This window comes from Palaemon carinicauda, chromosome 1 (genome assembly GCF_036898095.1).
Source record: "Palaemon carinicauda isolate YSFRI2023 chromosome 1, ASM3689809v2, whole genome shotgun sequence".
Classification (NCBI taxonomy): domain Eukaryota; kingdom Metazoa; phylum Arthropoda; class Malacostraca; order Decapoda; family Palaemonidae; genus Palaemon; species Palaemon carinicauda.
Window position 1 is genome coordinate 85,909,444 of NC_090725.1, and position 13,645 is coordinate 85,923,088.

General features: G+C 41.9%; 1 protein-coding gene across 8 annotated transcripts in view; it reads left to right on the forward strand.

Moving 5' to 3' along the window:
- Nucleotides 1-13,645, forward strand: part of LOC137649512 (uncharacterized) — a 169,979-nt gene that overhangs the window by 62,551 nt on the left and 93,783 nt on the right. For 7 of the 8 annotated variants that reach the window (XM_068382515.1, XM_068382521.1, XM_068382499.1 and 4 more), the window contains one exon: nt 7,643-7,711. The exons of the other annotated variant lie outside the window; for it this stretch is intronic. In XM_068382515.1, coding sequence (XP_068238616.1) covers nt 7,651-7,711 — 61 coding nt within the window. In that variant the 5' untranslated portion in view covers nt 7,643-7,650. The remainder of the gene's footprint in view (nt 1-7,642; nt 7,712-13,645) is intronic. 8 annotated transcript variants of the gene reach the window in all.

Genomic DNA, 13,645 nt, shown 5'->3' on the forward strand with positions numbered 1-13,645 from the left:
CAGAAGAGGTTGGAGAAAGCATGATATAATCCAAAATATTCCAAAATAGCGAGAGAGCACCAGGAAAATCACCGAGCAATAGCGCTACAAGTAAAGGAATAAAGATGGCGGCGATGATGACGTCATCTAGATACTCAAAACGGTAATGGAGGAGCGGTACCTTATTAGCGGCTCCCCTTCGTTTTCTTGCCACTTTTCCCCCTCGAAGTGTAAACGCTATTCGGGGTGAAGATAGCTATGTGGCGTGTCAAGAATACGTCCTCTGATATTATGCGATATCCCTAAAAGGAAAAGTTAGGGATATTCGTGCCAGGAGTTAGAATTCTGGAGACCTTAAGGTAAAATTCTCTGGGAATATCACTGTAGTCAAATATACCCTAGGAAGCTACTTAGAGGAAACTTCCATCAGTACGACATGGCTATCTCGCCCAAAAATAGATTTTTCGCTTTGCTCAAAATCCGTTATTTGGGCCAACAGCGACAAGGAGTGTCGCGAAGTGACGGACAAAGTAATAAAGTTTCTGGAATACTTAGGGTTCCTAGTAAATTTCATAAAGTCTCGCCTGATTCCATCGTCATGCTTCCAGTGGTTAGGTCTACAATGGAACCTGACCACCCACAAACTGTCGATTCCTCCAATATAGAGGAAAGAGATAGCAAAGAACACAAAAAGATTTCTCATGGAAAAATTAACATCTCGGAGAAACCAAGAAAGGATCTTAGGTTCACTCCAGTTTGCCTCCATAACAGACATTCTCCTGAAAGCCAAATTGAAGGACATCAATCGAGTTTGGCGGTCCAGGGTGAACAACCAAAGTCGAGACAAGGTGTCTCTGATTCCATCTATCCTAATGAAAAGGCTTCACGCATGGACGAAAGTCAGAATCTTGGCAAAGTTGGTACCTCTTCATTTCCTTCCGCTGGCATTAGTAGTCCATACGGACGCCTCCCTAAGTGGTTGGGGGATTACTCCCCATTGAAAAGGTCAAAGTTTTGTGGTCAGTGACTTTTTGTCAGTTGCACATCAATATTCTCGAGGCCATGGCGGTATTCTTGACTCTAAAACGGCTCTCCCCGTCGAAGAATCAACATATCGGATTAATTCTAGACAGCGCGGTGATAGTTCACTGCATCAACAGGGAAGGTTCCAAATCAGTTCACATAAATCAAGTGATGATTGCAATATTTTTATTGGTCCCTGGACCAAGAGTCATTCCATTGGATTTGCCAGCAAGTTCCGGATCTTCAAGTGGATCAATTCGCCACGGAATCAAACCACAAACTACAATGTTATGTAGCCCCCATCCTGGACTCTCTGGCCTATGCCACGGACGCCATGTCCATCGATTGGAACACCTGGCGGGGGATTTACCTGTTTCCTCCTATAAACATGCTGATAAAAGTTCTGGACAAGCTCAGGACTTTTAAAGGACAGATTGCTCTAGTGGCTCCCAATTGGCCAAAAAGCAACTGGTTTCTCCTCTTGGCAGAACTGGGACTCCATCCTTGGCGGGCCCCCAACTCAAAGTTAACGCAAACTGTACAAACTTGCAAGAATTCTGAGTGCCTTAACTTTATGGACTTCATGAAATTTGCGGCACAGAAGGATGCTGATATCGATCCTCTTAACACATTGTTCCTGGAGTCGGAAAAGAGGGATTCCACCCTTTGGCAATATGATTCTGCTGTTAAGAAGTTAGCGACGTTTTTGAAAGACTTGGATGTTCAGACGATGACTGCCAATTGGGCAGTTACCTTTTTCAGAACTTTGTTTGAAGGGGGACTAGCTGCTAGTACTATTACCACGATTAAGTCTGCCTTTAAGAAAATACTTCAGTTCGGGTTCAATATTGACCTTACGGATTCGTATTTTTCATCTATCCCCAAAGCTTGTGCTAGTCTAAAACCAGCAACTCGTCCACACGCGGTTTCTTGGTTTCTAAATGATGTCCTTAGTATTGGCTTCTGATACTGATAATGACTCATGCTCTTCTATAACGCTTCTTAGAAAAACGTTATTCTTGGTAAGTTTAGCTTCAGGAGCCAGAATATCTGAACTCTAGGCGTTATCTAGAGAGCCATGTCACATTGACTTTCTTTATTCTGGTGAGGTCTTGCTCTCTCCAGATAGACTATTCTTAGCAAAGAATGAGGATCCCCAGAATAGATGGACCCCGTGGAAGATTGTCCCACTCTCTCAGGATCTCTCCCTGTGCCCTGTTAACACTCTGAAAGCTTATTTGAATAGAACTATTAATACGTCGTCAGGCCCTTTGTTTATTCAAGAACATGGAGGAACTATTTCCCTGAAAGGAATCAGGCAGCAGATTCTTTATTTTATTAAGCAAGCCAATCCTGCTTCAGTTCCACATGCCCATGATATCCGAGCAGTAGCAACATCAGTTAATTATTTCCATCACATGAATTTTGAAGAATTAAAAAGATACACAGGCTGGAAATCACCAACAGTCTTCAAACGCCACTATTTGAAATCTTTGAAGGCCCTTAAATTTGCAACAGTGGCAGCAAGGAACGTAGTTCCTCCGGATATAGCGGAACCATTATAACTAAGTCCTATCTTCTTATCTCTTTTCTTTTAGTGCCTTGTCTCATAAGGAGCGGGCCGTCACCTGCCTTGCCTACTCTCCCTACCGTACCTTTGTCATTCATTTGGTTTGCACCCTACCCCATGGTTATGATGTATACAGTATACTGTAATTTATTTGTCTTTCTTGTTATAATTAAACATCTCATGATCTTTGTTTGTTGAGTTTTCCCAAAATTTTTAACTTTTAATTTTGGGTCTCTGAATGAGTATTGTACTTCAAGAGTTTGGTAGTTCAAGATTTGTTATTAAACTCTCTTAATTCAATGTTCTATTTAATTTCAGTTCCTTACCTTTGTGTGTGTTCCCAACCGTTAGGACCAATTCAATGTTATTATTTCACGGAGCGACTTAGGTCGAGCCCAGAAAAGGGATTTTGACAAAGGAAAAATCTATTTCTGGGCGAGGAACCTGTGTCGCCCAGTGAACCCACCCCCCTTTTTTTTCCCTCGCCCTAGGCTGGTCCAAGCTTGGGGTGCTAGTTGGAATGGGGGGGAAGAAGTGTAGGAAGTGGTAGGGGTGGGGAGAGGGTAGTTGTAGTAGAGGGCAGTAGTCGGATGTAGAACAGCACCTCGTAGTATCGTGGGATATTGAGGAAGGAGAGGACTAACTGGTGAGAGACCTCTAGTCGTGGTTCTATAGCGCCCCAGTTACTATACCGACATTCGATTAGAGTGAGCGAGCTGGGTATATTCCTGGCATTCCATGCAACTTTTTTCTCTGGTATATTTAGCAGTATTTATACCTTAGAAATGGTGCTATAAGGAGCATTTCACGGAGCGACAAAGGTCAAGCCCAGAAATAGATTTTTTCTTCGTCAAAATCCCTTTATACTGACTTTTTGTATGCTTTGGAGCAATCATGTCTTGCATTGAAGCATGTTCCTGTGTCAGTCGATTTCGTGTATACTGTACTGTTGTCTAAAATTAGTGATCTTTTTGTTTTACAAGGACATTGACTGTTGACTGTACAGTAATACCTGGGTACAGTAATACCTTGAGGTACTAGCGACTCAAAATACGAGAAAATTTGATATACGAGGTCAAGTTCCGAGCAAATTTTTATTGAGACATGAGGTACAGTAGTTCCCTATGCAGCCGCCAGGTGGCCACGTGTGCGAGAGGCTACTCACGAGGACAGCATCGCTCAGTCTTTCCCGTCGGATCTCCGTCGCGTAAAGTTATCTCCGAGCATCGGCCATATTGTTTTGTTTTTTTACATGTTTTTTGCGTGAATCGGTGCATAATTCATTAAATTAACAATGGGTCCAAAGCAAGCGAGTGCAAACAAGGGTAGTGAGAAGATAAAGCGTATGATGACAATGGAGATGAAGCATGAAGTAATCGCAAAACATTAGTGGCGTAAGATTGACTGAGCTGGCGCGCCATTACGAGAGGAGTACATAAACTATATGTACCATTCTCAAGCAGAAGGATGCTATAAAGATCCTCGGTTATCGCCCAACATGGCTGCATCCCCCAAGTCTTCAACTGCAATGAAACTGGCCTTTTCTGGAAGATGATGCCCTGGAGGACTTTCATCACAGCAGAGGAGAAGAGACTACAGGGCCATAAACCCATGAAGGACCGGTTAACTCTAGCCTTGTGTGCCAATGCCAGCGGTGACTGTAAGGTCAAGCCACTGCTGGTGTACCACTTTGAAAACCCACGTGCTTTCAAGAGCCAAAGGATCTTGAAATAAAAACTACAAGTGATGTGGCGCGCTAATGCTAAGGCTTGGGTTACGCAGCATTTCTTCACAGAATGGGTTAATCTGTGCTTTGGTCCGGCAGTAAAAAAATAATTGGCGGAGAAAACCTTCCATTGAAATGTCTCTTGGTCCTCTACAAAGCCCCTGGTTACCCTCCTGGTCTTGAAGAGGACATTCTTGATGAATTCAGGTTCATCAAGGTCCTTTATCTCCTGCCCAACACCATGCCACTCCTCCAGCCCATGGACCCACAAGTTATTTCCTACCTTAAAAAACTGTACACGAAGCATTTGTTCAAGAAATGCTTCGATATCACAGACAACACCAATCTCGCCTTTTGGGAATTTGGAAGGAACATTTCAACATCGTGTATTGTTTGAAAATTATTGACGATGCATGGCAGGGGGTTACAAGACGAACTCTTAATTCAGCGTGTAAGAAATTGTGGCCAGCTTCCATCGCTGAGAGGGACTATGAAGGGTTCGACACGACAGACCCTGATGACCCCAAACCTGTTGTGATGGATGATATCGTGTCTCTTTTTGGAAAGTCCATGGGGCTGGAGGTAGACGAGGAAGACGTGAACGACCTTATCGAGGACCATCAGGAAGAGCTCACGACACAGTAATGGATCGAGCTCCAGGAGATGCAGCATTCGGAGGTGTTGCAGGAGCTCAGTAGCAAGGAGGAGCTGGAAGATGAGGGCCGCCTTTCTACGGCAGAAATCAAAGACATGTTAGCGAAGTGGCAGGAGTTTTCTAATTTTATGGAAAAGAGACACCCGGACAAGTTGGTGAGTGGTCGTGTGTTAGCCTATTGTGACGACACTTGCGTTCGTCATTTTTGCAATATTTTGAAGGAGAGACCAAAGCAAACATCCCTAGATAGGTTTCTTTTAACCCTTTTACCCCCAAAGGACATACTGGTACATTTCACAAAAGCCATCCCTTTACCCCCATGGACGTACCGGTACGTCCTTGCAAAAAAATGCTATAAAAATAATTTTTTTCAAATTTTGATAATTGAAAAAATTCAGGCATTTTCCAAGAGAATGAGACCAACCTGACCTCTCTCTGACAAAAATTAAGGCTGTTAGAGCAATTTAAAAAAAAATATACTGCAAAATGTGCTGGGAAAAAAATAACCCCCTGGGGGTTAAGGGTTGGAAATTTCCAAATAGCCTTGGGGTTAAAGGGTTAAAAAGGCCGTCAAAAAATGCAGGTGAAAGCGAGGCATAAAGAGCCAAGCCGGAAGAAGAAGAAAAGTAAAAAAATGAAAATTAAAACAAAATGTAGAATTAAGTTTAGTGTAACGTAGGATTAACATTTTATTTTTAGGTGTGTACAGTAAGCTAATTTCATTCAAGTTGAATTCAAAGTTAAGGTTATGTTGCGAAGTCACAAAAGTGTTGCGTACCGAACGTGTTGCCATCAAGACACACTCCTCCTCCTCCTCCTCCTCCTCCTCCTCCTCCTCCTCCTCCTCCTCCTCCTCCTCCTCACACACAGCCATTAGCCGCTACCGTCTGTCTCGAAGGTATGAACTCCATAATAATATTATATTTCATAATCAGTTCCTAGCTACATATTTGTTATTTTGTTAGCGTAGGATGTTGATTACAACCATTAAAACATGTTCTTCCTCTGTAATATACTGTTTTTAGTTTTTTTTTTTTTTTTTTTTTTTTTTTTTTTTTTTTTTTTTTTTTTTTTTTAGGGTGGGAATGGATTCATTTGTCTTTAGTTATTTTATATGGGAAAAATTCATCTGAGATACGAGCAAATTGAAATACGAGCTCGGTCCCGGAACGGATTAAACTCGTACCTCAAGGTATTACTGTACAGTACTTCGTTGCGTTGTAAATTTAAGCATGGAATTTCTCTTCGAGTTTGTCTGCTAATTCTTCTGTATCTTTGTTGTTTTTCAAGATGATTAATATTTCATCCATATGGCATCCATAGATTTTTGGTTACTGTATTTGTGTTCTTTGAAGGTTTGTTATTGATGGTTTCATAGAGTCCCAAAAGAAGGAGATCCTATGACTACACCTTACATTTTGTAAATAGTTTTCCATGGTGAGAGAGGAACAGAGCTTCCATGGTACTGGACTTAACATCTCTCACAGGACATACTCAGATATAGGTAGGGGTTCTAAATGGAACTTTATCTATAATATGTTTATGATGTGCTTAACAGCGATGTTTGTGACGAGGCTCTCTACATTGAGAGGGGCAATGTCGTCTTGGGTAATTTTTTTTTTTTTTTTTTTTTTTAGTAAGCCAAAGAATTCACCGCTGCTTTCGATGAGTATGCGTTGGGTATCTAGGGAGAAGGATCTCTTGTAAGACCTTTGATACCTTGGTGGTAATTGAATTGATTCGAGAGATATAGGTCTTTCGCGGGTTCCCTGACTTAAGAGTTTTCACAGTACCATAACAGTATCCCTGTCCATAGTCACCTGCAATTTGGGGAAATTTAAAAGGTATCCTGTTAATTGTTGGTTCTGGTTACAAGCTTGGAACTCCTCGTCTTGATTTCTTCAGTTGGGTCCTTCATCAGGTACTGGAACTTTACCTCCTGCTACCTGGAGGAGTATACCCACAAGTTCTAGGGTACTTTATCCTAGTTTGTCCATGCAGTGGCTACTTAAAGTGTTATATAGCCAGCCTACATCTCTCATGATGTAGAAGGATCCTGTTAAAGCTAGCAGTTTTTTCATGAGCCTAGAGAGAGTAGTCTTCATGACTGGGCAACCTTTTGTTACAGCAGAATTTGATGAAGAGTATCTCCCCTGTTCTCCCAAGCAATAATGAGAATGGTGCTTGGCTTAATGCCTAAATCCTATATTCAATTCAATAATGAGAATGGATAGAATTTACATTATCCAAAACCATTACTTTTAATATGGACATAACTTGATGCCTGTTAGCAAAAGTTATCACGTTTACAAGGCCAGGTGTTTTGAAATTTCCTGTGCAAGTTGAACCAGCCTGTAATTTGGTTAATAGAGACTACCTCCCCCTTCAAGACAAGTCTCCTACTAAAGGACGATGATTTGGGTTCGTGTAGGAGCAAATCGCAAATTTTAAAATTAATTTGTTTTTCCTAACTACAAACTTGATCCTTTAAGTTCCTCTTCTTGCCTGAACTAACCTGCAAGTTCCAGGCCTAAAAGTGAAAAACGCAGTCTAACTACTGTACCTCATTACATTTTTAATAGCCATTTCAGCTTCTAGGAAGTCATTTTCCAATTAAAGGACTCTGGTTTGTATACTTAGGATACTTAGGAAACCTATAAATTTAGAATTTGTGATGTTTGATTTACAGAATGAAGGATGGCTCGTGGGTCAGAAAGAAAAGCTGAGCCTGCAAATGGTACAGTGAGGACTAGAGGAAGTAAGTAACAATGAAAAATATAACTTGAGTTTACTCTAATTAGATATGCTTTAATTATTGATTAAAGTTTAGTGACCTGCTAAGGTTTATCAAATGTTATATCCCTAACCAGTACAGAATTAAGACGACGACATGGGACTTTTATGTAACTTGTCATAAATTAAGGTTGAAGGGACAGCCTCCTTGTAGATCTATGTTATTATAAGCAATTTGTTCTGAAGAATTATTTAGCCCCTCATCTTTAAAAGAGAGTATTCTGTGAGCATAAAGTTCAAGTATTGAAGCTTTGTAACAAGGTAAATGCATGCATCTGTGGTGAATGCTAGGTTGAGTTTTGGTCACTTAATTTGTTAAACCTTCACTTGTTCCTATGATAAATAAAAACCATTGTCTTGACCCTCTAAGGATCCAATGACTTACTTAGTCTGATCCATTCTTATAGCTATAAGTGCGATGTTTTGCTTTGTAATGCAATTCTTAGTTTCGTTATGTATTCATTCCTTTGTTAGTTATGCTACAAATTGTTAATTTAAGTAGGTTGACACATGATGGGATTTTGTCTTGGCCGGGATCACCTGAGGGTTATGAAGGAATATTGTGTTGTACTTTGTTCCTGTGCTAGCTGGAAAACTCCTGTTGGAGCTTGGTAAAAAAGTGGTTAAGTAAAGGTATGTAAGTAGATGATGGAATAGTACAGCAATCAGTCACCATTTTGCGGTTCACCCATCGCTCCCTTAGTATATCTTGGATTTATGGTATACAGTACAGTCAATATATTGCAGTACTGTATATGTAAATCTATATAGAGAGTTTCATATTTTAATTTTTTGGTTATAAATAGTAATTTTTGTGCTTGATAATTAATAAATTACAGTAATACAGCATATACTCGTGTAGCACTTACAATCTCGCACATTGAGCAAGAGCAAAATTTTCCCCCACAAAATATAATTATTCCTACACGAATACAAAATATCCCCCTTTAGTTATAGGATATAAAAAACAGCAAAGTTGGACCACAACAGTTAAAATTAAAAAGAGGTGTAATGGCTGGCTGCTAGCAGAGAGGCAATCCCCCCCTCACTGGCTCACTAACAACTCTTAGAACTCAGGCGTCGGCGAGAGCACACCTCTTGCTGACTGGAGCTCTGACATTGGCAGATATTTTGTAATACTTTCTAATACTTTGCAATATTTTCTTTTCTTATTCCAGCGTGTTTCTGAGTGACTGTTACTTCAAGGATGCCTCCCGTTATGCGGAAATGCCCAGAACTACTGTACTGCCTCAGTACTGCGGTACTTTTACGAGTCCCTTGGAAGTGGATCATCATCTGTCGTGTCCTCAGTGCCAAAGGTATTCATGCTCCCAAGTTGCCCCACGTAAGAGTTATAGGGAGTGGCCATCCTCCCAGTGGGAATAGTATTGTAGGAAGAGTAAGAAGAATCCTAAAGAGGGATATTTCGCCTTTGGGGTCATCCTCAAAGAGGGCTCGGGTGGCTTCTACCACCCCTGGTAATCTTCTTTCTGACTCGTCTCCTTTGGATTCCTCTGGGGGTGGCATTTGAATAAGGGTGGTGGTCTCTTAACCTTAAGGCAAGATCTGGGGGAGGGGAAGTCCATCAGTTTCCCCTAGCGAAACGGCGGGACCACCTCCTCAGAAGGAGCCTTCTTTTCAGAGGTTTGATATTCTTGTGTTTGCTGTGCCCCTCCTTGGGTATCCAAGGTTCCTCTACAGAGGGTAAGCTGCAGCAGTTTTTGGCTCCAGATGCCTGTCAGAGGTCATTGCCCCGCCAGTGTCTGCTCAGTAATCTTTGGTTGTTGCTTCAGCCCTTGCATAATTCGTCTTCTCTTTAGCCCTTGAATAATTCGTCTTCTGTTTAGCAAGCGGATTAACCTCGCTCCTTTTAGAAGCTTGCCTCCTGAGCATTACTTTTGGAGTATGCTCGCCAGGTTGCTTCTTAATTCCGAGAGTGTTCCTCCCACTCAAGAGAATGGAGTGGAAGATCCTTGACCTGTCCTTGAGATGAGGACTGGAGGCAGTTTTGTTATCCATGACCAACCAGGAGGAGGCTATACTCTGTACCCACCTAGATAATGTCTCCCTTTCCTGGAAACAATGTAGACAACCAAAACCAGATGCTCCTCATTGACAAGATCCCTCCATTTGCTTTACTGTCTCTTGTTTCCCTTGGATGGTCTCCAGTTGCCTTCTCTTGCTTGAAAGACCTAGTTTGACTGACCATGGCTTGTGACCTCACCTTGGGAGGGGTAACTTTGCTGCCTGGGAGTGGGTCTCTTTGTTGGATATCGGGAACCTGTTAAAGGAAACTATAGGAAGTGATATTATGAAAGGTTGTTTGATTTTTCTTATGGTTTGTGCATTTTGTTCTTTTCTTCCACTTCTTCAGAAGGGATGTGGCCATTGCCTCTGCATTAAAGGTTTAAAGGCAGCTGATGAATGTTAGAGGCAAGGGATAGTGACATTGCCCTTTCAAGCAGGACAATGCCCTAGAGACTGACCATATTACATATGATAAGGGCCCAACCCCCTCTCCACCCAAGCTAGGACCAAGAATGTCCAGGCAATGGCTGCTGATGACTCTGCAGATAGACCTATAGGCTCCCCCTAAAGCCCCCATCCTTAGCTCGTAAGGATGGTGAGGTTGTAGTGACCGAAGGAACTAGAGAGTTTGAGCGGTACTAGAACCCTAGTCTGGCAATCTTCAGGCAAGGACGCTACCACCAGGCCACCACAACCTTTTGGCTTTGTCCACAAGGGCTTGGGGGAACAGTGATTCACACTAGATTACTGTACAGAAATTACTCTACCTACACTTTCTCCAAAATCTCGTGATTGCCCTATTAAAGTTATTAAAGGCTAAGTAAATAGGCTTGCATAATAATTGGACTATTGCCGAAGTAGCCAAGTGGCCAGGTGGGATCCCCCTGTAGCTCCTACTGTACTTCCTAAGATATCACAACAGTCTCTTAAATTGAAAAGAGTATGTCGGGCACTAAATTCCGCAACCCGAAGGTGATCTGAGACTAGGGGAAATAGTCCTCAAATTGTTTGGTTCCAAACTGAGCATCACATTTTTAAATATGTAACTTCCCTGGTAGTTACATATATATAGCTTAAATCCCGCGTTTTGACGCGGCATGACAGAAAATTCAATTTCGCGGCGATCGCCGCCATGACAGTAGGTGGTCATACATGAGCGCCATCTTTCATAGGTTATCAGAACTATCCCCAACATTCTTCAGAAATTCCCTGTCGTTGATCGAGTCAACACCTTGGAAATTCATTTCGCTGATATATTACTTTATTCTACAATTTGGTGAAGTACCTTTTGTCTGATTATTGTTAATGGCTTTCGCTGCCTTTCAACTATCGAAGATATTGAATAGTATAGTTTTTGCTGGTCCAACTTGGACAGTTTAATTCAACTTTATTTTCAAGATGGCTCTTCTGTTGTTAAACTTTGTGTGTAGGGCTAGACTGGCTTTCGAGCTGCTCTTACTTCCCGCACTGTATTTAGCAGGGAGCATGTATGTATTTGTTTTCTTTGTTTGTACATTGAGGGATCAGAGAATTTTTCACCCTACTTTATTAACTAACGAACAACTCTTTAAGTTATAATGGAGGGAAAAACATTTAAACATTAAAACATTGGGACGTCACTATTTTGTGACGTAAACTCATAGCAGAGCGAGATCTGATTACTTTGAAGGAATTCAGTCTGCCATCGTGATCGTAATCTTTTTAGTATGACTTGCATTATGCGAATTATTTTCTTTTCTTGCAAGAAATTTTAAAATATTAACTTAAGCATAAGTATGTTTATAATGTAGGGAAATATATTTTCAAGTATATATTTGTCCTATTAGTATGTTTCCCTTAGTCAATTTTCGATGGATATTTCTCGAGCGTACAGTCATTTTACACTCTTACTACTAAGGGAGATGTCAGATAATAAAAGATCGTTTTTTGTTTCACAATACTTTTATCTTTATTTAATATTTCCCTTTTGAGAATACTAATATTATTCAAATATCCTATTGTATTTTCTTTCTGGCCCTTGGTGAAAGAGTATAATCTCTCGCAACGGGCAGGTCTATTAAGATCTAATGTGAAATATTTTAAAGTGCTAGTGTTCAATGGCACATAAAATGACGCAATGCAGTCTATCTAAGATACGTACAGTAATACTCCTGACAATTGTTTTTTGTTTTCACAATTACTTGTATCGTTATTTTATATTTCGATTTTGAGAATACTAATATTAATCATATAATCTATTGTAATTTCTCTCTAGCCCTTGGCGAAAAAGTATAATCTCTCGCAACGGGAAAGTCTATTAAGATCTAATGTGAAATAATTAAGTGCTAGTGTTCAATTGCACGTAAAAATGTAGGCGTCTTCATCGGACGACGCAAAACCGCGACGTGGTTGGCACCAACCACTACGTTCAAGACCACTTAAGAGACATATGTCTCCTAGTAAACCATCCTGCAGTGACTGGTGTTCGCCAGAGGTTTTTCCTTTCGGACGAAGACGACGTGTCGGCACCGAAACAGTCACGTAAGACGCATAGTTCGTCGTCGGAGGAAGGTGCTCAGTTTACGTCGGTACACGCTTCTTCCCCTCCCCCAGATTGGGAAATGTCACAAGGACTTTCCCCTAGTGTCCACCGAATACTATTGACAATCCCTCACAACGATCGGTACACGGTTCAGATCGCGCGCAAGGCGCGCTGGAAGTATCGCACGATACCTCGCAGCGATCAGTACATCGTTCAGTTAGCGCACACGGCGCTCATCATGTATCTGATTTGTCTGAATTAAAGAGGTCGATTTCGTCTGTTTGATGCTTACGATTCTTGGGCAGAGAAATCGCATCTAAAAGAATCTAAGGACAGCAATAGACCAAGAAAAGGGACTTCCGTTAATCAAGATATTATCAGACAGCGTATTTCTCCGACTCTCGGCTACACTCCCTCGCGGCGATCAGCTCGCGTTGCGGCAAGTGACAAGGTGGACGCATGCGGCAGTCTAGTCTCTCCCTCATGGCATTCTGGACGCAGACATCAGTCTGGACGTATGCTGGAAGCATACAGTCAAAATTTGTCCACACAACAAGATAGACAAGCAGTTGTCTCGCCTTCGCGATCTGCGGAACACGCAGCTATCGCTCATGCGAAACGCATGCGACACGCCGATAGCTCACGGCAATCTGGACGCTTGCAGCAGTCTGGAAGCTCACGGCAAACTGGACACTTGCGGCAGTCTGGACATATGCTGGACGCATGCAGTCTGGTTGTGTCCCCATGTCACTATAGACAAACAGTTGTCTCTTCTTCGCGACTGACTGGACGCGATACTAATGCTTCCTCACGGCTCGCGGCAGACTCACGGCACTCGGGACGCATGCAGTAGACTGATACCTCTCGTGGAAACATACAGCAGTCTCAATCTGGGCGCATGATGGACGCATATAGTTGGGACTTGTCCTCGCAACAGGATAGACAAGTTTTTGTCTCCTTTGCGATTTTCTGAACGCGCAACTAAAGCTCCCTCGCATCACGCTGTTGACATACAACATGCTGAACGCATGCTGGACGCACGCGAACAAGATTTACCCTCTCATGGGGTTACCGATGTTGTTGCTTCCTTACAGCATGATGATCTTATGCTGGAAGCATTGGAACCTGTCTTTCCCTCGAGGCTTACAGTACATAAACGTGATGCTTCTTCGCAACTGGATGATATCCTTCACGAGATTCCTTCAGGACAAGATGAATTATTTTTGGAAGACAATAACCGACAGGATGACGCAGTTTTGTCTCCTACCCATTTGAATCAGGGAATCTATGTTCCATTAGCCGAATTAAAAGACGAATCTCAGGATTCGCTACAGGCAGCTGACCTTAAAA